At 33.8% G+C, this 27,656-nt stretch overlaps 1 protein-coding gene across 3 annotated transcripts in view; it reads right to left on the bottom strand.

Moving 5' to 3' along the window:
* The window catches only part of Tnpo (transportin 1), a 491,580-nt gene that overhangs the window by 202,094 nt on the left and 261,830 nt on the right, over positions 1 to 27,656 (bottom strand). For all 3 annotated transcript variants that reach the window (XM_090390863.1, XM_090390862.1, XM_090390864.1), the window contains 4 exons: positions 18,722 to 18,796; positions 17,957 to 18,043; positions 11,490 to 11,597; positions 5,151 to 5,309 (listed from right to left, as the gene is read on the bottom strand). In XM_090390863.1, the coding sequence (XP_090246989.1) occupies positions 5,151 to 5,309; positions 11,490 to 11,597; positions 17,957 to 18,043; positions 18,722 to 18,796 (429 nt within the window). The remainder of the gene's footprint in view (positions 1 to 5,150; positions 5,310 to 11,489; positions 11,598 to 17,956; positions 18,044 to 18,721; positions 18,797 to 27,656) is intronic.

The raw sequence follows: 27,656 nt of genomic DNA, 5'->3' as shown, positions 1-27,656 counted from the left end.
TTTTACTTGTTCCACAGGTTCTCCATTCACAACACAGCTGACATTTTCAATGATTCTGCCTATTTTCATTGTCTTTGTCTTTTTATTGCTGACCTTCATACCATACCTATTATAACAGCAATTGAATTTAGTCAGAGAATCTTGCAGACTTGTAGCGGATTTCTTTAGAAGTATAACATCATCCGCATAAAGCAAAGAGCTGACATTAACATCTCCAATTTTGATATCAGGTTTAATACCACATTCCTTCATAATGTGATCCATATAGATAATGAATAACAGAGGGGATAATGTACATCCTTGTCTCACACCAGATTTAACATTAAACCATCTTCCTCTACTTCCTTCAATTCTAACCACTGACTTACAACTCAAATAAAGACTAAGTATTGCTTGATATAATGCTCCATTGACACCATATAACTGCAGCGTATTGAATAGCTTCTCTCTTGGCACCTTGTCATATGCCTTTTCCAAATCGACAAAACTTAAATACAGATCTTTGTTATATTCCCATGCTTTCTCGACTATTTGTCGTAAAGTGAAGATCTGATCCTGACAGCCTCTATTTGGCTTGAATTCATCTTGTTCTTCACCAAGCTTTTCTTCCACAATTCTTCTCAACCGTTTCTTAAGTATACTTGCATAGATCTTGCCAGGAACACTCAGTAGGGAAATACCTCTGTAATTCTCGCATTCAGTTTTATTTCCCTTTTTATATATGGGTACTATGAGAGCTCTACTCCAATCATCGGGAATTCGTCCCTCTGTCCAGGCTTTCTGAACTATGCAGTGCAGCCACTGTAAGACTCTTATAGTTCACCATAGTTCAGCATTTCTGGTCGAATATCATCTACTCCTGCTGCCTTTCCACATTTCAAGCCTTTGATGGCTTTTTCTACTTCAAGTATGGATATGTATTCCAGACTGCATGCCTGGTCAGTGTTTTTTACCACTGTGCTGTCATCACTGCTTGTTTCATTTAGCAGTTTTTCAAAGTAATTACTCCATACTTCAAGGATATCTTTTTCTCCTGTTTTCATGTCACCTTTATCATCTCTAACTCCTTTTACAGCACTCTTTCCTCCATTCCTAAGCTTCTTCAACAACCTCCAGAATATTTTGTCACCTTCTTGATATTTATTTTCTATATTCTTGCCAAAGTCCTCCCATGACTTTTGTTTAGCTAGTTTTACACACTGTTTAGCTTTCTTACATTTGTCTCTGTATTCTGTAAGAGTAAAAGCTGACTTATTTTTCCAGGAACTTTTGATATGCTTTCTTTTTTTCCTTCACTGCCTCTTTAACTTCCTGTGTCCACCAGGGAGTTCTGATTTTTTTATCCTTGCACACAACCTCACCACATGCCTCTCTGGCAGAATCAATCAATGTTTTCTTCAGAGTTTGCCACTGAATCTCCAAGGTTTGATTCCTGTTCTCAAACTCTTTCATTTTCTTTTCAATAATCTTTCTGTATTTTAGTCTACAGTTCAAATCTGAGAGCTGCTCAACTTTTATTCGCTTTAAAACTTTCTTACATGTTATTCTTTTCGATATGAAATTCAATTTTATCCTGCTCAAAATCTAAATAGTGATCACTTCCAATTTCAAATCCTCTGTACACTCTGGTGTCTTGCACCAGGGAGAAAACATCACTATCAACAATAACATAGTCAATGAGACTTTTCTTATTCCTAGCCTCTTCTTTCCATGTGAATTTGTGCACATTTTTATGTTGGAACATGGTGTTAGTAATAACCAGCCCATGTCCTGAGCAGAAATCCAACAGATATTTGCCATTATTATTAGCTTTACTCTTTTCTCCAAATTTTCCCAAAATATTTTTTATGTCAAAAATCCAAACACTCCTCAGTAAGAATTCTAGTATATAGTAAGAGAAGGAGATCCAAAGAAGACGGCAGGAGATGTTTCATTATCTTATGGTGGATGTCATCAGGCTCTACTGCATTGGCATGAGAGAGTAAAAGTGTTCATTTTAGAGAGTTTTTAATAAAAACAAGATGATGCTCCATGAGACCTAGATTATAGAGGTCCTTTAATATGCCATAAGATGCATTCTGTTAAACATTTTATGCAATGAGGCAAGTTCATTTAATCACTTGCAGAAACACAGCAGTAATTTTCGCTTCTTTCATCACTGACAACATATTTCATAAACAATGTTATGTCTCAATACAAACAACAACATTACAACACTTTTGACACCTCATATAAAGCTATAATAACCTTCTAACAACTAATTTTAATAAATTTATTTCATATCCTAACAAACTTCAATAGCAAAAGATTGTGGAACAACATCATTATAAATTGTTAAAAATTCTGCTTCTATCATAATGAAATTAACTTTTGTGCACTATAAAGAAAACTTTATTGTCATATTCAAGCACAGAACTGAAAGCAGGAATGGCTTTGCACAATGGTGGACTGAAGCTGAAATTGCTCCAATGTATTTCCGAGCATGCACGGAAGTAACAAGAATACTATAGAACGTTGCAAAGCATTCAGCTGTTGAGTAAAATTCCTCAACATTTGTTTATAATGTTTATTGAATTGGAGTGCAAATATTAAGCTTAAGTGAAGGTGATTTTGTGAAAATGTATCTGTTCATTTCTTATATTGTTGTGATTTAGCTCATAACATGACTTTTTTCATGTAATATCAACTGCAACAGAAAATTTCTATAACCAAAAATGTACATTTTTTAATTTTTCCCGCCTTGCACTTTCCTTTTTGACATATTTATGAATGTATTACTAAATTATTATACTCTATAATATATAATGCATGGTAACACTAGCATATAAAGACAGTTATAATTTAGCAGCTACAAAACACATTTACTTACAAAGTAATTAAATGAACAATGTATAGCTCGAACAGCCAATATGCACTTGCACGATAGTGTGCTGCACTGAATTGTTGCATATGTGTTTTGTTGTGTGGTGTTTGGGAAGTATTTTTTGTTTTACGATCATATTTTCTGAATATGGATGACTCTTGAATGATTTTAAAACAAACATCATGACAGATATTTTTGCTCATTCACATGACGGCCCACCAAAAGCTCTCAGCTATTTGGCATTTTAGTATTTTGCTCTTACTGTCTTTATTCTCATGATCTTTACTACCACACTGGGAAAAGATGACAGGCAGTTTGAGAATGTCAATATTTATGACATTAAAAGTAGAGCAAAGAGTTCAGGCTATAGAGCCTTACTGAACAGTGAGATAATCTGTTTTGAGAGGAGATGGTGGTTTTAGTGTGTTGAAGGAAAGGATCATGTATATGGGGGGAACCAGGTGTCCAACCTTTATGTATGATGATTCTTGTTATGGTTGTCACCACTTGGTCCTTCAGTTCAGAGAAGACCAAGAAGGTCCCACTTTGATAGTATTCTCATACCAGATGCTGAATGAGGTAATTTTTCAGATTGCATCACTGTTACTGTTTGAATAAGGATATCTCCTGAAAGAAGTCTCTTCACAGATTTTAGACTTCCTTCAAACCCTTCTGGATGAAGGAGGTTGACATTTTTCCAAGTGGGCATTTCTCTTTAGAGTGAAGAATTAAGAAAAGCAGTGTATTTATTGCAGCTTCTGATGCTTTCTGTTTCTTATTTTAATTTATAGTTGATGTTCCCATGGGTTTCTGAAAATGATTAGGGTTTGATGAGGACCAGTGATAAACAAGAGGATGAAAAAAATTTTTAATTCTTAGGATGAGCTTGATTCAGCACCAGAGCTTCCCACTCACTCACTCACTCACCATGGAGCCACACTCAGGCAAGCAATGATGGCACTTAGGAGTGAAACACTAGGAATATATGCTGGTCACTAACCACAGAAAGCCCTGTGCTCTGTCCCTGAGCTATGGAGAGGGAGACTTACTACAATACTGTTGATCCTTCAGGATAGCCCACCTCGATTGACTTGGCTGTCCACAAGCAATCAGCTTGCAAAAGTAGAGATTAAAATAGTGCAAAACTACCAGGATCCCTCTTTCTGGATGTCTATAAGTTGCCATGACAAACATAGTGGGGCATAGAATCCCAGTGATGGCAGTCAGTTCCAGACTGCCATCACTGGAATCTAGACAACAGAAGGGGTGGAATGTTTGGATAGCTTGAAGAAAGAAAATATTTTGGTAATGCATAACAGAGACCGCTGTTGATGTTGACATGATAAGAGGGATTCATTTGCAAAAACATGGACAACAGGGCTGGTTAAATTTGAAATGTTCCAGCTAGAATTCTTATGGCTTGATGGTGGGCAAGGTCCAACCATCACAGCATACATCCACTGGCAGAAGCAAAGACTTGGGATCCATAATCAAGTTTTGATCTAATCAGTGCATGGTACAAATAGGGCAAAGAATGTCCTTCAACATCTCAAGAGGCAGAAGAAAGACAAGATACAAAGGATGTGATATATACATGAGGAAGGAAACTAAGTTTTGTTGTCAAATACCAGCTTCAAGAATTTGGCATCTGCTGCTACTGTGATATTCTGTATTGGGAGGAAGATCACATCTGCTGCAAAAGTCACACAAACAATCTTCTGCTGGGAAAATCTGAACCCATCTGCAAGCACCCATTTTTGAAGATTGTCGACAGCTTGCTGAAGCTGTGTATGACCCTCATGAGAGTCATCCACACGGGGGGGGGGCATTACTATATAGTTGGGAAAAGTTTTTTGGTTGTTGAGTTAATTTATGATTGCAAAAAGCATGACAGAACCTTACAGAACAGAGAGAGGTTCTTATTCAGACTTGGAGGATTTAATTGGATTAAAAGTTGTGTAGATCTTTTGATATTCCAAATGTGCAAACTGTGTCATTTGCTTTTTTTTTTCTTCCCAAAAATCTTACAAGCAGCTGGTCAGAGCAATTAGCAGACAGTTTATTGGTGATACTGGATCCTTCTCTGGCTTAGGAAAGGCAATAATAATCACAATAATAGTCAGGCATCCGTAAACACATTTCCAGACAGGATTCAAACCTGCAGCCTTTTGGCTGGAGAGCAGACACACTAAGCACTCGGCCCATTACCACACAACTTATATTTCACTAATAACACAAAATTTAAGACAGAACTCTAAGTATTAAGCATCACTATGACATACGTTACCTGCATACACTGATATAATAGCTGCATAATATTACTAGACATGACTAGAGATTCCATGTGACCATTCAGCCCTTCTGCTAATCCACTAAGTAAATCAAGAGCAACAATCATGAAGTCTTTATCAGGTGCTTCAAACTGATCAGGATGTGCAGCATTGGCCTGAAGAGAAGTACCAAAATACAATACATTAATAAAAATATTGTAATTAATTTCAGTGGTCTTAACTCTCAACATCTAGAAGAAAATAAATTTATAGAAAAAATAGAGAAACAAAAATAAATAACACAATACATCTAATAATGTGATTTTACTTATTTCAGTCAGAGTATATCTGAAGAATGTCTACAATAAAATTTCAAAGTTTTGATATAATTCAAGTTTAAAAACATTTCCAATAATTCCATAAACTAATCCTGTATACATGTATTGCTATCGCCAAACTCCTGATGCACAAGGGGTGTACAGGATACTGTGACAGTCAATTAAGTTTACAACGTAACCAACTTCCTATCAACAATTTTTCCTTGTTTTGCATTGGTCTTTTTTCTACCATCATGGCATCAACCACCCAATTTGTTAACTTTCCTCTCCCAGTCTGTTTAGTGGCTAAATGACCTTATATTAACTGCTCATAGATTTCTGAATACTAATATGTTGAGTTAAATTTAAATATCTTCATTTTTAATATCATTCTGCAATTCATTCTCCTATTTTACTCTACATTATCTGTTGTCTCTAATCTTTGATCGACTGTTTTAAGCAAGTTTGTTTTCAGATCCATAAGTTAAAAGTGGTTTAAACACTGTTTTATATGCTACTAGTTCAGTACTTTCGTTAATTTCTCTCTTATTCCATATAAATTTACCCACTGGCTTCCCCATCGCACCAGATATGTTTATTCTGATATTTATTTCCCTATTTAATTTGTTATCTTCACTAAAAATTACTTAACTAACCAAAATATTTTATTGTTCAATATGGGTTTGTGCTTATTTAGGTAGTTATTGTCTTCATTTTATTGGTTATTTTTATGCCAAATCTGTTACAGCAGTTATTCAATTTAGGAGTATAACATCTGCATGAAGTATTAAGTATCACTATGACATATGTTACCTGCATACACTGATATAATAATTGATATAAAGTAAAGAGACGAGTATACTATCTCCAATTTTGACATCAGGTTTAATGCCATTTTACTTTGGAACATGATCAGATAAGGAATAAGACAGAGATAATGGACACGCTTAACTTATACCTGATATTACATCAAACCTTTCTCATATCTAACTGTTGACTTACAAATTAAGAGGACAATATATTATCATGTCCTATTTATCTCATTTAACTGTAGGGTATTAATTTACTATTTCTTCTTGGCACGTTGTCTATACCTTTTCCCAGATCTACAAAATTTAAAGAAGAAAGCATGTTATATTCCAATGATTTCTCAACTATCACTCAAAATGTGAAAATCTGATTATGACAATTCAAGAATTTTTTTTAAACTCATCCAAAGTATGCTTGCACAAATCTTATCTGAAAATACTTGCTAGGGCAATTCCTCTATAATTCTCACACTTTTATTTCTCCTTTTTAAATGGTACTGCTGTAACTGCTCCAAGCATCTGGAATTCAATCTTCTGATTTATTGCAGTATAGCCATTAAAACTTACACTTCCATATTTCAGAATTTCTGATTGAATCATTGACTGCATCTCATCTATTACAGCTGTACTTCTACATTTCAGCTTTGTGGTGGCTTTTTCCTCTATGAAATTGATAAATGTACTCCTGAGCAACATTCCCTCTAAGCTATGCACATGCACAAAATGTTTGCTTTCAGAATTTTGAATTTACAGTCGATGTTTCAACGTACTCTAAAAATGAATTACATGATAAATTACATTTATTTAGTAACTTCTTCAATTACTCTAATTTATTCCGACTTAATATACTTTAATTGGTTACTTTTAGCCTATACCATGTCAGTGAACTGATACTGACATCAGCAAGTTGCAGAGGCATATGTACTTGGAGTGCTTACTCACTAGACCAGTGGTTCCCAACCCTGGGTCGCGACCCCATTTGAGGTCACAAAGGGTTTTCTGTGGGGTCGCCGGGTAGTGGTGAGCTATGAAAATTTTAAAAAGGGAAAACAAAAAATCATGTCATCGCATCCTGCACAAAGATTTTTTTGCGTAAACGTGTAACGATCTTTCATTCGTCGGGTTAGCTTGTTGCGAGGTCCAGGTTCATGAGCAGTTCGGTGATTGGCTCTACGGAATGTGGGTGCTGCTCAGCTTGTGAATGGTCAATTCTTAGTGATGCATGCGCACTGAGTGCCTAGCCTTGTTTCTTGCAGGCGGCAACAGTTTTCTTCAATACGTGAATTCTGCAAGATATAATAAATCATATATCGACACGAATCAAATGATCGAATGTATCTGTCATATCCAAATGCTACCATGCTTGCGTTTCGAGTTTTACTCCCCTTTGTTTCTACATCTCTGTGAGAGTGGATTTTCAACGCTTCTTCAATTGAAAACCAAAACAAGAAACAGAATAAATGTTGAGAATGATATGCGGTTATTCTCAACATTTATTCTGTTTCTCAACTGCGAATTTTTAAGCTTGTTAATGAGTTACAATTTCAATCATCGCATTAAATATGTCGTAAGTTAACATCATTTTGAATTATATTATCCTGAAAAATCTATTTTCGATGTGTTTTCATTTACCCTATTAAAAAGCCTATTTTTAATATATCGGAGTCGCGGGTCACTTTGCCTCTATAAAATGGGATCACGACTCGAAAAAGGTTGGGAACCGCTGCACTAGACAGTACAATCACTTAAATTCGTGCAAACAGTGATGGATTTTTGCAGCTACATTGATTTAGTGCTCACAATTTTACAACATTAATATGAGCAATATTACATTAGTGGCTTTAATGTGGTAAATTCTCAAAATGTCACTGTCAATGTTAAAGCAAAAAAGAAATGCAAATTTGTTTAAATCTCAGTGGTTGGACAAATATGTTGAATTGGCAACACCAATGTTGCCATCAAATTAAGAGTTTGCGGCTTGTAACTTTTGCTATTGTGAGCATAAGCTACTGCACCCACTGAGTCTGAGACTGAAACTTGCACATAAAATGTTTTTATGCACATATGAGCTGGAAAAATTAGTGGGAACATTGCTCCTGATTCAGTACTTTTTAGGACTATTCAGTCACTTAATAATCTTATAAAATAATTACACACCCATACAGAATATTTCAAGTTTTTATATCATCTTTATAATCCGATTTCTTTTCTAGTACCCTTTCCTTCATTTATAAGCTTTGCCCTATCACTTCTAGAACATTTGCCATCTTCCTGAAATTTATATTCTATATTCTTACCAAAATTTTCTTATGACTTATTTAACCCTCCAACTGGCCAGTACATATACGTCAAGCTAAATCTGGATACGATTCAATACGCCTGTTGAAAGAACATGGATAAGAAGTGCAATTTGGCTGTTCTGTCCTTTAGAAGGTGTGATAATCCTTCGTGCTGTAGAGAAACACTTAAACAGATTATCTCGCAAAGCTGAGTCTCAGTTCTCTATAACAAGGAACTCATTTCCTTGTTTTATGCTGGGCAATTGGACTCTTAGTTATATTAGAGAGACTTAAAATATAGAAATTATTTTTATTTTCTCTTTTTATTGTACAGTTTATAATTCCAGGACAAAATATAAATCATTTTTCACTTAAATGCATTACCTTGGAGAACCAATGTTTAATATTTTAGTGCTAATTGTGTCTAATCGCTTACTCGACAGAACATTTTCTTTGTTTTAGAAAAAATAAATTCACGATAATTATATGAATTATTAAAATAAAAAATGGCTGCCCCGACATATCTTTGTTCAAAATCATATTTCAAAGAATAATTCACAGATTTCAAATATGCCTATTAGAAGATTTTTTTTTTTTTTTTTTTTTTTTTTTTTTTTTTTTTGTGAATAAGAATACAGTTTGTCGAAATTTTGTCTATTAAATTTTCATAGCGTGTGTCACAGATTAGAAATTTTCAAAGTAGCACGAATTTTTTTTTTATTACAAAACAGCAAAGTTTGATAATAAATATTTGCGCTACAATAAAGTTTGACAGATTGAACAATATTATTGCATTATTTCTTTTCTTCTGTGGGAGAAAAACAGTAAAATGTCACTCATATAATTATAGCAGATTTTCTATTGGCAAAAATGGTAAGAAAATAATCATTTGCACTTTCATTTCAAAACACAAAGAAAGAACATTGTAAATTCACCCAATGAAAAAGAAAATACTACATATTTTTCTTCTGTTATTATCTGGTTTTTTCTTATAGCAGAAAGAAGAAATTACTGCACATATTTCTTTTGTCAATACAAGAGTGCAAAAATCTGTAAATTGACTGCATTATAGCTGATAGAGAATCCATGCCAGAAAAAATATTTCTGTAAGAGTTCTAACATCAGCAGATATAACGACATTTCTTCTAGTTTAGATACATAGCATTATTGAAGTAGTTAAACTTTTGCTACTATTTTACACTAAACTGCATGAACATGTTCCCGGAGTGATTTATGTTTGTAGCAATTGCCTGCAGATTGAATAGGTCTAAACCCCCCGCTACACGAACCCAAAAAATAAATGATTATGTAACAGATTATGTGCCTTTTCTCTTAAAAAATTCAAATCCTTTTTTCAAGATAATTGTATCAATTAATTTAGAATTTTTCAATAATAAAAGTGAAACTGATCACTATAAATAAAGAAATCATTTTTGCATAAATACTGCACCAGCCTGTAAAAAAAAAATTTCAGTTTTTCTGTGTTAGAATGTCTGAACAACTGAAAACGAAACAAGACATTCTCACTTGAGGCAATTTTGTGAGAAACTTTCTCTCTTGTGTTTCTCAAAAGCAGTAATTGTAATCTAAGACGTTTAGCTTTTCCTCCAGCTAAGAGGATTATTGTCCAGCATTTCTAAGACATATTTCAGAAATAGCAACCAACATGCAGTAGAAGTAGTAATATTTAGATTTTTTTTTTTAAAAAGAAAGAAACAAAAATAACACAACTGAACTTTCTTTTGTGTGGTATGCATAAAATTTTACATATTGAAAATATAGTATAGTATTTCTAAATCTTATAATAATTTCAGACTGCTGAACAGCTGATTTCAGATACAAAGAAAGAGTACAGAATTAGAAGCTTCGAATATACAATATTATTGCTTTATTTCTTTTGCCAAAATGGTAAAGTGAAATAAGAAATTGTGAATACTGTCTGAAAACTTGCAAATCAGTAGAGTAGAAATGTAAAGTGGTTATGTAACTGAGTTCGAGGAGAGGAGGGATGTGTGTGTGTGGGGAAGGGGAGTTGCAGTAAAAAATTTTAAAAATGAGCATCAATTTTGAATCATTCCATATCCTTCCTGTTATGTTTACAACATATCTACAGTGGTTAAGCACTGGATATTATAGTAATGTGCATCCTACAAAAAAAAAAAATAATAAATAAAAAATCTGTTGCAATTTTAAAAAAGAAGAAGGCGAAGAGTCTCTGATAAAATACCATTGGGTTTATCTTTAATTTCAAAATGTCTTTTATGAAGTTAATATTTCAATTTGGCAGGCTTCATGCTTTTCAAGGTATGACACATGCTGAAACTGTTAATCATTTCCAATTAAATTCTAAACACTTAAGCTATAATTTTTTCCCCTAATTGTTTTTGATGTTATTCAGATTCTTGAATACATTTTTTTTACAGTAGCATTTGTAAACATCGTCAGCATTTCTCTTCAGATCCACTTATTAATTACTGCTATTCATAACTGAAAATATTAAATAGACTGAATGATTACTGATCAACAAAAGAGTGACCAAAACAACACCTTCAGGTCAATTATGTTTAGGATACAGGGGAAATTTTTAATTGTTTCACTTGGTGCTCTGATAATAATGAAAAACTAACACATTTCAAAATTTGCAATATTATGGGAAAAAAAAATAGAAATTAATTTCTCTGAACTATTAAATCCATTTTAACATGAAACTACAAAAAGTAAGATAACTGTAAGATAACCACAGCAATAATGATGTAATCAACAATGCACAAAAAATGTTGAACTTAAACAATTTTAGTGCAATGTTAGTCCATTCAAAAGATATGATGTTCTCTGTAATTCATGTGCTTCAAGAATTTCATTGTAATTCATGTCCTCATTAAGGCAACAATATTAGATTATGATCAATAATTAATTATGGAAGCTATTCAAATTGTTTAGTACATACTCACCATATTTTGATTTAAGGTCTGCTCAACTAAAGACACACATCGACGAAAAACAGGTTCACAATATGGAAGGAATCCTGATTGCAGAGCAGTTGCAACACTTGATAAACACTGTAATAAAAATTTGGTTTGGCAGTGATGAATAGGCAGCACTATCTTCTTAACAAATGATAAAGATCAACTACTAGTCATAAATACATTATGTTGGTATATTTACAAGTAACACAAAATAGATACTCAGTAGCAACAAGAAAAATTTATTAGTTGTTAAAATATGAAAAATAGATCTACTAATTATTCATCACTTAGCTTAAATGAATATCACATCGAAAAGAATAATATGTAACAAGGTTTTTAAAATAATTTAAGTAGCAGCTTTAGAGTGAACTTTTGCAATCACTATATTTGACAATACAAATATTATTCAAAATAAATAAATAAATAATTAAACAGTCTGATATCAAGAAGCAACCATTTGAATCTCAAAGGCAAACTTTAGGAAACATTCACTAAATCGTCTAAGGAGGAATTGGGTGAAGTGGTCAGCAAAGATAAAAAAAAATAAGAATGCCATGGCAGACACAAGGCTAAAGTGCAGTCCTGAAAGAAGACAGCATACAGAAAAATGTCAAAGTGCAAAGTGTTAGATCCTGAATGGATGAATTTAAAGAAATTATTCATTCAGAATCTAACATGAGAATTCTGGCTAACTTAGATAACACCTGCTCACCAGCAGAAAGTTCTGATTTGTTGTATAGGAAATTGTGTAATAGTATATGAATAGTATCAGAAATATTTGTAGTCGAAAACTAAACTGGAGAATTATCAGATATTATGATTTTTGTAAGAAGGAAATAGTAGTTAAATTTTGTCCTATTAAGCTGCCTGGAACTTTGTAAATACAGTGCAAAGGTCGCGTCTGAAACACACGTGTCGCCGTAACGCCGCTGGGTACTGTTTACGCGGAAGATGACGCAAGCATGCTTCCCTAGAAGACAGCACCTAATGGGAGTAAGGAAATTGAGGATCATCTTGAGGGCATAAAAATTAAAGGTCGTGCGAAAAAGAAGAGAGATAATATAAGGCAATACGCGCCATATTGCGGGGCTTTTTGTTCCTGACTTCACCTCGAGGATTCCTGACCAGTGAATGGAAAAAGGATGAGCCAGGGTCCTATGATGTTGGACGGCAGGCAGTCGTTCTCAGTATGCTGAACAAGATCCCACGACGAGCCGCTCACGAATCATCTGCCTACGGAGAAAATGTGTCAGTTGCTGGATGTCCCATTCAATAAGGAGCTGAGATAACCCTCAGTCGAGGCAGTAATAAGTTCGAGTCTGGAAAATGTAGAAGGGACGACGTAGCCATAAGCCAGGCACCGAGACAACAGATCAAAGAATGACCCGAACAACACGTGGCAGTTAACAGACCTTCGGAGAGAACTGGGTAATGTAAAGACCTTTACTGTATGTTTTGAAAGAGATAGAAATTAATGTTAGATTAAGTTATGTGGATAATCCATAGAGGACTCTGATAAGAATTCGTAATTTGAGATCACATAATTCTGTTGAACAAAGAAATGTCTGGAATGAATCTATATAGTTGCATGTGACTGAAATTATATGTGTATTTGCATTTAGTGGATGACCTTTATCAGATAGTAACAAGTTGTATAAGATGTCTTTAAGAGTAGCATGCATAAGAGAATTGATTTAGAGTAATATCGTCATTTAGTTCTATTGTTTTGGATGATTAGTATTGTGATCTGAGTACATTCTGATAAGTTTAGCATTGTGTAACTAGCGTAGCATGAGATATTAACCTAGTAAGAGATTTGGAAGTTTAGTATTTTAATCCAATTTTAGTTGTAATTGTCATTTGTTCCGATAAACATGTTTTGTTACATATACCTGACTCATGCCTGAATTTGAGATTTCAAATTACCACTTGCAAAAATTAGAACCATAACGGGAGGGATTTTGATGAATGTGTTTAAGTAATAGATTATTGGCCACGATTGCAATTAGTACCGATATCTATTTAAAGTGTGTTAGAGTGAATGCCAACCAATCTAGGAATATTCCTTGAACCTGAATAAACTCATGTTATAGGATACTGGCTGGCGCAGCATAAAAATATAAATTTGCCAGTGTCTGAAAAGGAATCATTCCTAGGTAGGGTCGAGTTAGGCACACATAAAGAAATATATAAAAGAGGAGTTCGTAAGACAAATAAAATAAGCTAAGAATACCATAATAGGAATAAGATAAGGTAAAGATAAATATATAACAATGAATAAATGACATATATTAACAAAAGCTATGTGTAAAAGTTGCTAAACAAAAATCACAGAAAGACTCTGGTAAGAATACAGAAAATAAATAGAAGGAATGTAGCAAAATGTTCTGGAGGCTATTGAAAAATATTAGAAATGGAGGAAAAAGTACTGTAAAAGGAATCAAAGACACATGAAAACTGAAACCAAAAGAAATTCTGGATGTCTGCAGTATTTACTTTCACTGTTAAATGAAACAAGAAGTGACAGAGCAGTAATAGGAAACCATTCAAGAAGAATGGAAATAGGAGGAAACAGGCCATCGAAACCCTGAAATGTGGAAAGCAGATGATATTCAACCAGAAATGCTCAAATATGGAAGTATAAATGTTCTGCTGCAGCTGAACTGCATAAATCTGAAGACCTGATCAGAAGGTCAAATTTCAGGTGACTGGTGTAGAACTCTCATAGTTCCAATCTATAAAAAGGGAAATAAAACTGAATGTGAGAATTAAAGAGAAATTTCTATATTAAGCATTCAGGTAAGATTTATATAAGTGTACTTGAGAAGAGGCTACGAAAAACTGTGGATGGGCAAATTGGAGAAGAACAAGCTAGGTTCAGGCCAAACTGAGGTTGTTAGATTCTCACTTTATGACAAATAGTTGAGAAATCATGGGAATACATAAGGATCTGTATTTAAATTTTGTAGATTTGGAAAAGGCATATGACAAGGTTCCCAGAGAAAAGCTTTTCAAAATACAATTATGAGGCAAATGAAATATTATACAGAGCAATACATAGTCTATATTTAATAAAGATGGCAAAAAATTATATTCTTGGTTTCATCCTTTATCCAAGTGTGTAAGCAAGCAAAGTTTGCATGTGGTATATAGAGGCTAATGCCCTCACATCACTCGCCTTAGTATCCCATAATGCAAATCACATATCCTCACAGATATGCATAATACTATGCATTATGAGAAGGGCAACTACCTAGACCCAGAAGTGATACCAAGGTGAAGTAATGAAGTAATGCAGAAGTCATATTTCCATATATGAGTAGTCTAAAAGGGTCACACCTTATCATTAAAATACTCTGGATTAGAGATAGATGTTGAAAGTTTTTTCACTTGGTTTCATTCTTTATCCAAGTGAAAGCAAACAAAGTTTGTGCATGAAGTCACTTCACAACTGGGTTACATAAGCAATTATGATATAAATAGTTAAGCAATTGAGGTCACATCAGTTGCCTGATGAGACCTCAATAAAGGTCGAAACTGGTCTGGGTAGTGGTCCTTCCCATAATGTATAGCACTATACATGTTTGTAAGGATATGTGCATTGTATTATAGGATACTAAGGCAATTGATGTGAAGTCACTCACATGATAAAGGATGAAACCAAAAATATAATTTCTTGGTATTTTTAAGTTATTGTATAACCAAGTGAAAAAACTTTCAGTAGTCTATATTTAAGTTTGAAGTCAGCAGTTAGAATTAAAGCAAATGCAGGAAGATGAAATCAGGAGTAGGACAAGGGTGCACACTAATCCACTCTTATTTAACTTCTATATGGATTGCATTATGAAAGAAGGTGGCACTAAACCTGATATTAGAATTGGAGAAATCAAACTTAGCTCTTTGATTTATGCAGATGATGTTGTACTTCTAAATATCCAGTGGAAGTCTTGGAATTATCTAACTAAATTGAATAACAGCTGTAACAAATTTGGCTTGAAAATCAGCAATAAAAAGACCAAAACAATGAAAATAGGCAGGAACACAGAAAACTTTGACTACATTATACATAGTTTTCAGTGAAGATGGTAAATTAAATATTGAAATAGACAACAGAATGAGCAAAGCTGATATGTTGGAAAGCCAGTTGAATGAATAAGAAAAAAACTGATTCCCCACTATATCAGCATTTCTTATTCTGTTGTCTATTTCAATATTTAATTTGCCATTTCCACTAAAAACTATGTAGCTGTATTCATAACTTAAAACAACCAGTTTTAAGTTATGAATCTGAGAGCTAGGTTAGATAACACTCTTGATCAACACTAGAGACCACAGATATGAGACAAGTAATGGATTAATTTGGAGGAAGATTGTTGATCAGAGAGAAATAATGTAAACTTAATTATGAACTCATTCACTCTTCTGGGCATGCTTATTTTTCTTTATCACTAGTCATTTTTGGTACCTGGATATTCACCCAATTTTTTTGTCGGCCAGTAGTGTGATACCTATTGCAATACATCTACCACCTACTGAAATAACTATTAAAAACCTTTTAGCACATTCAGGTTACTAATGTACTACAGGTTTACATTTCAGGGATGTTGAATAAAACTAAAGCAACACAATTTAACGAAGGGGGTTTTAATGTTAGAATGTCAATGTGTAATTAATGACTTTAAGAAAGTTGTTTTGCCCAAATTGAGCAAAACAACAAAATATAATCACACATTCTGAAATAAGAGAAAAATTTCAACATAATTTATTTATTAAATTATTTTATTAATTATGCAAAAAATGAATATCAAATAGTTTAACATGAGGGAACTGATGTAGGACTGACACTCCTCACAAATATACTGATAGATACACACTTCCTTCGGCTATTTTTCATGTGGTTGTTCCCATACTTGCTAGAGCATAATGGTCAAAGCAAGTGTTAAAGTTATAGCTATAGAATGATAAGATGTATCTTTCTGTAGCACTGTTGTTTAAGAGATACTTGTGCCATGAGAGGTTTCTTGGATTAACATGAAAAAACACAAGGGATAAGTAATACTACTTATTAACTGTTGTTGCCACTGAAGATAGCCTGTAATATTATTATACATGGCCTCAAATAAATAGTATTACTTATCCCTTCTGTTTTTTTCGTGTTAATTCAAGAAACCTTTCTGTAGCATAAACTTCTACTGCATAGCTTCTTTTGAGAAGCATGACTTTGATATATGCTAATACAAATGATAATGGTGGAAGATCCCAAACTGGAACCATCACAAAAGTCAAAGAAAATAAAAGCAAAAGAGCCATACAAATTAATATTAATTTAGAGGAGTAACATGGAAAATTTGCCAGAAATAATACCTATGTAAAAGAAAAGGCTCCCAATGTGCCACATATTCATAAACAGCACTATTTATGAATGGCTTGATTATTATTATTATTAGACACCTCCAGGGAGTCCAAAGACTCATCAAGGGAGGGCAACTGCTCTACAACTCTGTCTCCACCACTCAATCTACCACCACCACTAGTATTTCCAAGGACAATCACAAACATCCATTGATTATACTGATTGTATCAATATAACTTGGTTTAACACGTTGTACATATTACAAAAGATGCTGGCCATTAGCTTTGCTTTGTTTCTTGGACCTATTATGAACTTTGTTAGGAAATGTAATTCTGATTTACTCTTGAGAAATTGGTGAAATATTCACACTTTTTTCCCCCAGTCATATAACCCAAAGAGTCCTTGCCCTCTTCATAATACTGCTGCAAGTTAGTTGCATGCAGTATTGATGCCATATATTAGGGATCTTGTGGTCTTAACTACATAGTCATGACTGCTATAATGTTCCAGTGGTTCAAACTATGTTCAATATTCATATGCTAAAATACAAAAAGTTAAATGTCTGCTATCCTGTAATGTTAGATCAATTTCATGAAATGCTGTAATAACAATGTGGATGAATGCTCACTCTTGCTTTTGTCCACTTAACTGTCCATTTTCAAATTCATGATTAAATGCTTATCCTTTTGTGGAAATGTGTTTTGTCTCAGAGGGAAAAAAGAATTCACTTGCCATCTACTAGCAAGATCATGTAAAAACAAGAAGTTTCGATGATTTGATTAGTACATTATAAAATAAAATAGGATTGGTTTGCATTATAACTGAAGCAGCTATGGATACGAGACTAGAATTATGGTTAACCATGTGCGAGTATTCTTTGGCTGGTTTTTTGCCTGTTTTGCAAGACAAATGAACCTTTTTCATATATGGTAGGACTTTCTAGCAGGGTAAAGAACCCAATTTTTTCATCCTAAGCTCCTCAGATTTTACACATGATTTGGACTCCAGTCATTCCAAATGAAGGGTAAATGTCAATAAAATATGGAACCTTACTTAGGAAGAAATGTAATTTTCAAAAGTTAATGGTTAAAGTGCTCACCTCAAGTAGAGGAAATAAATCCTTGTCATCATCTTTTAATACATTCCATTTCTGAATTAAAGGCGGCATCAACAGATTGATATATTCCTACAGAAATTACAACATAACATTAATATAAAATGCTACAATCAAAATGCATAACTGCCAACACAATTTACCATGTTTGAAACCATAGTAGACATAGAAAGAAACTGATTTGAAAAAAAAAAAAAAAAATCAGTTTCCTTTCGATCCCCAATACAAAAGCAAAAAAATCTTTAATGCGTTATTAATTTTTCTGATAATTTTATTTGTAAACCAAAATCCTTTAATTTTGGTATTTGAAAACTGTTTGCTTATTTCTTAAAGCCCTTTCTTGATGGTTTTATTTCATAAAAAACATAGTAGTAATAAAATAACGAAATTATAGTTAGTTTATTCCCAGTAAATGTCTCAGCAATGTGCTCGACTTCATCACATCGACAGATATCAATAAAGTGTAAGGTATCATATAATGATCATGCATACCACAAGCCGAGAAATATTAGCAAAAAAATAAAAAATAAATAAATAACGAGACTGTACTTGCAGTATTCTCTAGGAACAAGATCTTTAAAAAAATAAAATAAAAAATAAAACAAATTTAAAAAAAAAAACTGGAATACCCAGGAGAGTAAAAGAATGAGTAAAAATTGAGTTTTCCAACAAATGGTGAAGAGTAGTTGACAGGTATGAAAATACATGAAATTAAACACCAAAGTTAAGTTAAATTAAATAAAAACTTACTTGTTTATTGAGATGATGTCCAACAGAATCAGCCAATGTACCAATAGCATCATACAATATTAGAAGATTTTTGTGCTGAATAAATAAATCAAAAAGTTTAAAAATAATTCCAAAGCTTTATAAAACTATAATGACACTTTTTTTCTATTATTATTATTAAGACTGAAAAACTAAATGATAACACAATCACTGTTGTGTTGTGACACAAGTGTTAGAGTAATACAAATAATAATAGGATATAGTAAAAATTAATTCTGCATATATTATAAATATAATACAATTATTGTTCAAGTGGTGATTAGAGACTGATAGGTTAAGGAAAAGGCTTCAGATAATAAAGAGGAAAAGGAAATAGCAGGAACTGTACAATGTGTGTAACCAAGGGCCATAGCATACTGATTACTATAACAATATAAATGTAAGCAATACAGTCATTACAAAATGAAATGACTATCTGTGATGGCTCATGTGACATAGTATCGACTCAGCCATAATCTGTTAGAATCATACTTAATCATAATATATATATAATGGTTATAGTCAACTTTTATGACATACATTTAAAATAAAAGTCAACGAGGTAAAAGCATATTCTAAGGCTACTGACTATTTCATTAGTCAGTTCTGTGGCCAGCAAGTTCTGGCCACAGAATAAACCTTAAGTCCACATTATGTACAGAAAAATTTATACTGTTATTTCTTGCATATAATATACAACTATAAAGAGAGAGTTTCTGTGATGGCAAGTGTGTGTGTGTGTGAAATCTGGTGAGGTCTGCTGTTACATTTCATCAGTGAAAAAATCCCATACACTGTGCATTCCTGTGTAGTCTTGACTTGTCAGGTAGCAAAACATGGAAATTCCAGTTAAGAAGGTGGGGGGGGGGGGTATGTGGAACTATAAAGAATGGCCAACAGGTCACTAGCTGAATATGCAATGAAATTCAGTCTACAGTCAGCAATGACTGTAGCTCTAATTATTCTATTTTGTAATCATATCAAAGGAAGCAGATTGTTGTAGTAACTCCATTCCAACTGGTGATACCACATTTCAGTGAAGAATTTACCCAAGAATAGTATAAACATTTTAAAAATGCTCCATTTACAATTTTTAAACATAATATAACCTGTTAATTACGAATCTCAATTTATTTGTTAAAAATGACATAGGAGAATTAACTTTCAGATTGCTGTTGATATGGAGGTTCAAATACTTGACTGATTTTGTTATTTTTGAGTAGGCTACAGTTACAATATCACTGCATTTGATATTTTAAGAATACTTGTGACATAAGATTGAATAATCTTATGTCGTAAGTTTTATTGGTATTAATTTTAAGGCCATTACTGCTAAACCACTTACTTTCAAAATATCATGATGGATCAAATTTTCTACATCCTTAAGTGCGTTTCAGTGTATATTAATGCCATGTCATCAGTGAATGATATCATTTTGCCAAAGAGTCTGTACTCGTGCAAATCCTTAACATATATTAAAAACAGGATAGGTCATAGCACTGAACCTTGTGGGACTCCATGTTTTGTTATTCTTTTTGTTGGACAACTATTGAAGATGTCATAACATTAAAATATTGACTAAATTAAGTTTTGAATAAATGTGAGAAATGTAATTTAGAAATCAGTGTATTTACAACAGAAATAACTGTTATATTTAAGGATTTGTTACAGTAGCACTTTGCACTGTTCTTCATGGTTCCCTGATGAAAACAATGAAGGCCTTGTTTAACCAGGAGATGCCCCAGCTAGCATGAATTTCTCCATGTTATGCCATCATTTTTGCATTATGGTTTAAGCCAATAAGAATACAATTTGATCAGCTAAATCCAAACTGCCAACCCATCCTCATTCATTTTCGGTATCCAATTTAAAAAAGTACCTATGAGGGTGTACATGAAAAGTTAAGGGACTGGATATTATGTCAAAAGCCTCCAGTTGGTTCTCTGCATTTCTTAAAAGGCTAAGTGGAGGTCATCTCCCAGTTATATAGTTTTCACCTTTAAGTACCCCAGAATACATCCCAACTCAATATCAGGAAAATTCAAGATTGGTATAAAACATACGAAGGACCAATGGAAAAGAAATGGAACTAGCAGAGAATTGGATAAGTATCAGATTGACATAATTGGCATGACTGATATAAAGAAGACAAAAATAGATGTGATCTTTCTAAGCAACAAATACAAAATGTTACATGCAGAGAATAACAATTAGGGAAAGAAAGAGTAGTTATAATAGTCAACACTAAATATGAAGATAATCTCGAATGGCAAGCAATATCAAGTAGAGTGCTGTGGGCAAATATCAGAATGGGGAACTGGATGATGAGACTGATTTGTGTATATGGTCCCATTTAAGGTTCTACTAAGGAATTGCAAAGCAATAGAGAAGGCAAGTGACACAACCAAAAAGGAAAAGTTGGTCTTTTTTTTTTTTTTTTTTTTTTAAGATCAAAATAGCAGAGTAGGAAATAATTACCAACCATACAGAAATATTTTGGGAAAATTTGGAGAAAGTACAAAGCTAATAATAATGTAACTACTTCCTAGATTTTGGCTCAGGACCAGGACTAGTTATTACTAGAGCTATGTTTGAACATAAAAAAATGTGCACAAATTCACATGGAGAGAAGATGCAGGGAATGCTATCATTGACAATGATAATTCTCACTGATTCAGGACACAAGAGTTATACAAGTGATTTGAAATTGGACGTGATCACCATTTAGTGTTAAGCAGGAAAAAATTGAATTTCATATTGAAAAGGGTGCATAAGAAAGTTTTGAAACAAATCAAAGCTAAGCAGCTATTAGAGGTGAACTATAGACTTAAATACACAACCATTATTCAAGAAAAAATGAAAGAGATCAAAAACAAGAACCAAACTTGGAGTTTCAGTGGCATATCCTGAAGAAAACATTGATGGATTGATTCAGCCAGAAAGGCATGCGGTAAGGTTGTCTGTAAGGATAAAAAAAAAGGAAAAGAAGAAAGCTCATCAAAGTTCCTGGAAAATAAGTCAGCTTGTGCTATTAGAGAATACAGAGACAAATGTAAGAAAGCTAAACATTGTGTAAAACTAGCTAAACAAACGTTATGGGAAGACTTTGGTAAGAAAACATAGAAAACAAATATCAAGAAAGTGGCAAAATATTCTCGAGACTATTGAAAAAGCTCAAAAATGGAGGAAAGAGTGCTGCAAAAGGAATTAGAGATGATCCCTGAACAAACCCTGTTTCATGGTAGGCAGTGGGCCCTCTGACAGGATTCAGTCCCTGCACATAAGGAAAGGACCACACAACAGTGGTTGGAGGCGAATGTGCCTGACCACATATCACCATCTTATTGGCTGTCTAGAAGTCCTGATTTGAATTCTCTGCACTTCATATTTGTGGTCGTAGATTGAGAGGGTAGCGTGCAAGATGCGGCACAATCCAGCATCCAGCACAAACATATTACAATATCCAGCAGAAAAGTAAGGGATCAAAATTTGTATAAAATCATGTATTCAATTAATCATTTGCTACATTATAGTCACCTTCAAAGTAACTCACCAACACGAAATGCAGTAGTTCCAACATTCCTTCCATGTGGTATTACAGAATTGGAAGTTTCTTCGGTTAGCTTGTTTATAGTTCATATTATAGATCTTTGGATGTTTTCTAGTCTCAAAATGGATAATTTTCATCTTGTTCTTGAAACGGGGAAAAGAAAAAAGGCACACAAAGACAAGGGGGTGGTAACACAATGGCTGTTCCAATATTGGAATACATTTTTTGGGTAAATACTCTCAAACCGACAGTACAGAATGACAAGGTGCATTGTTGTGAAACATCAATAAGACATGGTTTTGCAACTGTTCAAGGATTTCTTTCTAGTAAATCTGACTGAAGTTGCACTAGGAGGTACATATTCTTGGTGGAACATGACATGGCTATCATAAAGGATGCAATCATAGTTTTGTTTTGGACTTGCTCATCTGCATCTTCTTCATCTACTCAAGTTTCTTCGGTTAGCTTATTTATGGTTCATATTATGGATCTTTGGATGTTTTCTAGAGTCTCAAAATGGATAATTTTTCTTGTTCTTGAAATGGGGAAAAGAAAAAAGGCACACAAAGACAAGGGGGGGGGGGGTAACACACAATCTTTGATATTTCATTATAAAATCATACTCAAAAGCCCAGCTATCATCATCCCCAGTAATAACATTTACAAATTGGGTTCGGTTTGAAGTCAGTCCAGCATTTTCGAGGAAACATTGCAGTAGCAACCTTTTAGATCATCACTGAAATTTTTTGAAACCATCTTAGCACAGATTTTTTACATTTCCAAATCTTGCAAACAGAGGTGAAACAGGTAATATGCAATTCTTCAGAGATAGTTTGGATCGTTATATGTTTATCTTAGCAGATGTAGTGGCATCCTTGCTTAATGTTACTGTTTGTTCTTGTTGCAACAGGCCACACTGCTTATCTTCTATGCATTCTCTCCCCTTTCAAAAATACTGTGCGAGATTTCAACACTTTTGCAAGTGATAAAGAATCATTAACACATGCCTGGTTAATTTCAGTGAATGTTTCGGTAGCACTGCCATTCAGTTTAACACAAAATTTAATTGCACAACGTTGTTCAAGATTTCGCTTCTCCATTTCTATGACAAACATACCAGACATATACTTACTAAAAAAACACAATAACCCAACAGATGTTTACACCATCAACAAGAAACAAGACTGCTGGAATGAGCAGGAATCACTAACATACTATGTCATCATCATCAGTTCGACAGTACTGCCAATTGTTGTGATAAAAAAAAACTCATTACCTTTCTGCCATACCTTAATAGCACCTTAGTTTCTAAAAAGACTCAGTGTTCCTGTTTACTCAAAGCATTACTTTTCTCTTGCTCAACTCTTAAGTCTCAAAGCTGATCAACCTTGAAATACCGTTTCCACATATTGGGGTGGCATACCTGAATACTCCTCAAGAATTCTTATTAATATTCTTGTGTAGAGGCTTAAGTGCTGTGAGGACATTATGTTGGAGGTTTAATGGATTTTTACAACACTCAAAAAGAATTAAAATAGAATTTAATCCTTCCTATATTTCGTCCTAGTCACTAGGACATCTACGGGGATTACAAAGACAATTAATGTAACATGCACACAAAAACTTACAATACTAAGCCCAACCACGTGGGTGACAATAAAGTCCTATCTAGGTGGAGCGCCCTCTAAGGGCAGCTGTAGGTGGCCTGGAATGTAAGGTGGGACCTCTGGTGATGACTGTTTCCCAAATCTTCGGAAGCTTAATGCAACCGTATTTGTTAAGATTTGGTTGGTTTTTGAGAGCTGCTGCTGCTTCTAAGAAAAGTCTCTCTTTCTTGAATTTGCTGTGGTGGAGCATGGTGGTTTTCTTCCATGATACTCTGTGGGTGGTGTCCAAAACATGGTCAGCCAAGCCTGAATGGCTATAGTTGTGTTTAACGATGTACGACTTGTGTTCCTCTAGGCGGATGGATGCTGATCTGCCTGTCTGTCCAAAGTACGCAAGCTTACAGGAACAGGGTACTTTGTAAACTCCAGGCAGAGAGAGAGGAGGGAGCTGATCTTTCATAGAACAGATAAGGGTAGCCAGTTTACGGTAGGGCTTATATGCTGTGTGTAGGTTATACTTTTTTAGTATCTTGGCTATTTTTTCCGCAGTGCCACGGATGTAGGGTATGGTGATGGCATTTTTAAATTCTTGTTGACGAGAGGGACGGGGAATGGGGAAGGAGTTGATTATTTTTTTGATACTGTGATCGCTGTAGCCATTGGAGAGGAAAGTGCTGTGTATGTGGTTAAGCTCAGTAGTGAGGGCGGTTCCACTGGAACAAAGATAAGCAGCAGCAGCTCTCAAAAACCAACCAAATCTTAACAAATACGGTTGCATTAAGCTTCCGAAGATTTGGGAAACAGTCATCACCAGAGGGCCCACCTTACATTCCAGGCCACCTACAACTGCCCTTAGAGGGTGCTCCACCTAGATAGGACTTTATTGTCACCCACGTGGTTGGGCTTAGTATTGTAAGTTTTTGTGTGCATGTTACATTAATTGTCTTTGTAATCCCCGTAGATGTCCTAGTGACTAGGACGAAATATAGGAAGTATTAAATTCTATTTTAATTCTTTTTGAGTGTTGTAAAAAATCCATTAAACCTCCAACATAATAATCTTATTAATATATAGAAGAGGGAATCCACTTAAAACATGATCATCTCTCTCTCTCTCTCTCACAGACTCATGATCTTCAGTTACTTTTCCACAGGCACTCTATTCCTGCATATTATGCTTTTTTTTATGGGTACTTTCATGGGCAATGCTCTGCTGAACTAACCACTACTATTCCTCTACTTTTTTCTAATTATGCATGAAACAGCACTAATCAACACCCAAATACTGTCCAACTCCAAAAATACCGTATGAACTTATCATCTCCCTTCATTCCATCCATGTCTGTAATAAAATTCTCTATACTGTTTTTCCCAATGAGCGTAATCTTTAACTTTTTAAGAAACATATTGACAGATTATATAAAGATTACTTTTTTTTCCTTAATTATTTTCATGTGCATTACTTGCACATGACACTGTTCAGTTATAGATCATGTAAAATTCATGAATGTTAAAAAAAAAAAAATCAATTAATCAAATAAAACAATATACTGGCTGGTTGGTAGGGGATCGTCCAGAATACTTTTTTTTCTAATGTAAGATCCATACACGAGAAGTTGGTTGGTCAACCTATAAATCAGTAAATATCTCTAGTGTGGTCATCAATGTACTGGAAATTTCAGTTGATCCTGTATAGCAGTGGTATTCAACCTTTTTTACTACACGAGCTACTTTTCTATAAAAAGTTATTAGCCAATCTACTCTCTTATATATATGTTATTCAGCAATCTACTCTCTTATATAGATCACGTTCCCCCAACCTGATATCTGATTATGCACAAATAAACAACTAAAAACTTTATTTGTGTATTTAAAAATTTATTTATCACTTTTAATTATTTTAATACAACAAATATTTTAATTAAAAAAAAAAAATGGAATAAAATATTTCTCTATTTTGGAAAACCAAAGTTAGAAAAAACAACAGATTGATTACAAACTCACAAGTTACAGGAAATGCTGGTTGATTAAAAAAAAAAGAAAAAAAGTTAATGTGAAATTTGGCATTGTTTGGACCTCGCAATATTTACATAGTCAAGTTGATATGAAGAAGTGGCCAATCACAGACAATCATCCAAATGATCATTTGTAATTTGGTTTCTTACTTGATTTTTTATGACGGTCATATTTGAAAAAGCAGATTCTGACAAGTATGTCAATCCGAAACACGATAGAATTTTACGCACAATATCAGTTAATATTGGGAATTTTTCATGTGCATACTTCCAAATGACTTCATTGTTTATGATTTTAAATGTAAACTATTCTGAATGTTTATTATCTCAAGTTCTACTTCAGCTTGGTTTATATCAAACAGCCCACTAATTTTATTTGAAATTTGTGTGATGTTCAAGTTTTCTTGAAATGGATTATTGATAAAAGATACAATCATTTCAGTTTTATTAAAATCTTTAAATCTTGAATTTATTTCTTTCTCTACTAATTCTATTTCATGAATAAATTCTTTTAAATCATAGCGAAGCATTTCTTGATTTTGTTCAAAAAATTTTAATAAATATAGGAGATGTCTAAATTCGTGGTCATTTATATTTTTCTTTAATAAAAGTAAGTATTGTTGGAAAGTTTTTATTGAACTTAACATGTCAATTAGATTTTTATCTCTACCTTGTAACTCTAAATTTAAATTGCTTAATTTCGTACAGAAATCTACTAAAAATGATGTGTAACAACCATCTTTTATCACTCAATTGTGGATAAATATCTCCTTTTTCATCAAGAAAAAATTTTATATCACTAATTAATACAAGAAATCATTCTAAAAATTGACTTCTGCTGAGCCAGCGAATATTATTGTACAACAGAAGTTCTCTATCATCATCTGCCTGTAATTTAAATAACCGCCATTGCAGGGCTTTTCCTCGAACAGTATTTATATTTACAATTTTAAATGTAATATCCAAAACATCTTTTGTGTTTAATCTTTTACTACACAGTACTTGTTGGTGAATAATACAGTGGTACGTTAAAAAATCTAGATATTTGTCATCGTTTTTACATAATGAAACGAAGCCTGATTTATTACCTGTCATTGCAGGAGCACCATCATTAGTAATAGACACAAGTTTAAAAAGCAGAAGTTTGTGTTGTTTCACAAATTCATCAAATGCGAAAAAAATGTCTTCTCCCCTAGTCCTTCCCAATAATGGTATAATTTTCAAAAGTTCCTCTTTATTTGAATAATCTTGAAATACAAGGCAAATAAATACCATTAACTGAGCAATATCAGTGACGTCGTTTGATTCATCAAATTGTAATGAAAATGCAACACACTGGTGAATGTCTGACATTAACCTGGCTAGGAAACTTTTCTCTGGCAATTGGAACTCTTCCTTTCGGCAATTTGAAACCTTGTCTGCGACCTAGAAGTAGTCTCTCTCTAGCGACGTCTCGAACCGAGAAGCTCCTTTCTGGAAGCGGGAAACTCCTCTCTCAAGCAACGTGGATCCATGCAGTCTCTCCGACAGCAACTCTGGACCGGGCAGTCTCCTCTCTGACAGCAATTCTGGAACCGGGACCCCTTCTGCTTGCTTCAGTCCCTTTTTATTAGGCCTCATCTGAGACCTTGCATGAAGTTTGGCAATCCCCAAAGAATCGGTATGAGTCTTTCATCTTAAGTTTCAAGTTCGGCACGCCTTTTGTTCTCCTCCGCTTTCTTTTGATTGTAAGTTGCCGGCCATCGG

The sequence above is a fragment of the Typopeltis vanoorti genome, chromosome 3 (genome assembly GCF_054136105.1).
Source record: "Typopeltis vanoorti isolate ZY-2024b chromosome 3, IOZ_Tvanoo_1.0, whole genome shotgun sequence".
Lineage (NCBI taxonomy): Eukaryota > Metazoa > Arthropoda > Arachnida > Uropygi > Thelyphonidae > Typopeltis > Typopeltis vanoorti.
Note: the sequence above shows the minus strand (reverse complement) of the source record. Positions and strands in the feature narration are given on the sequence as shown.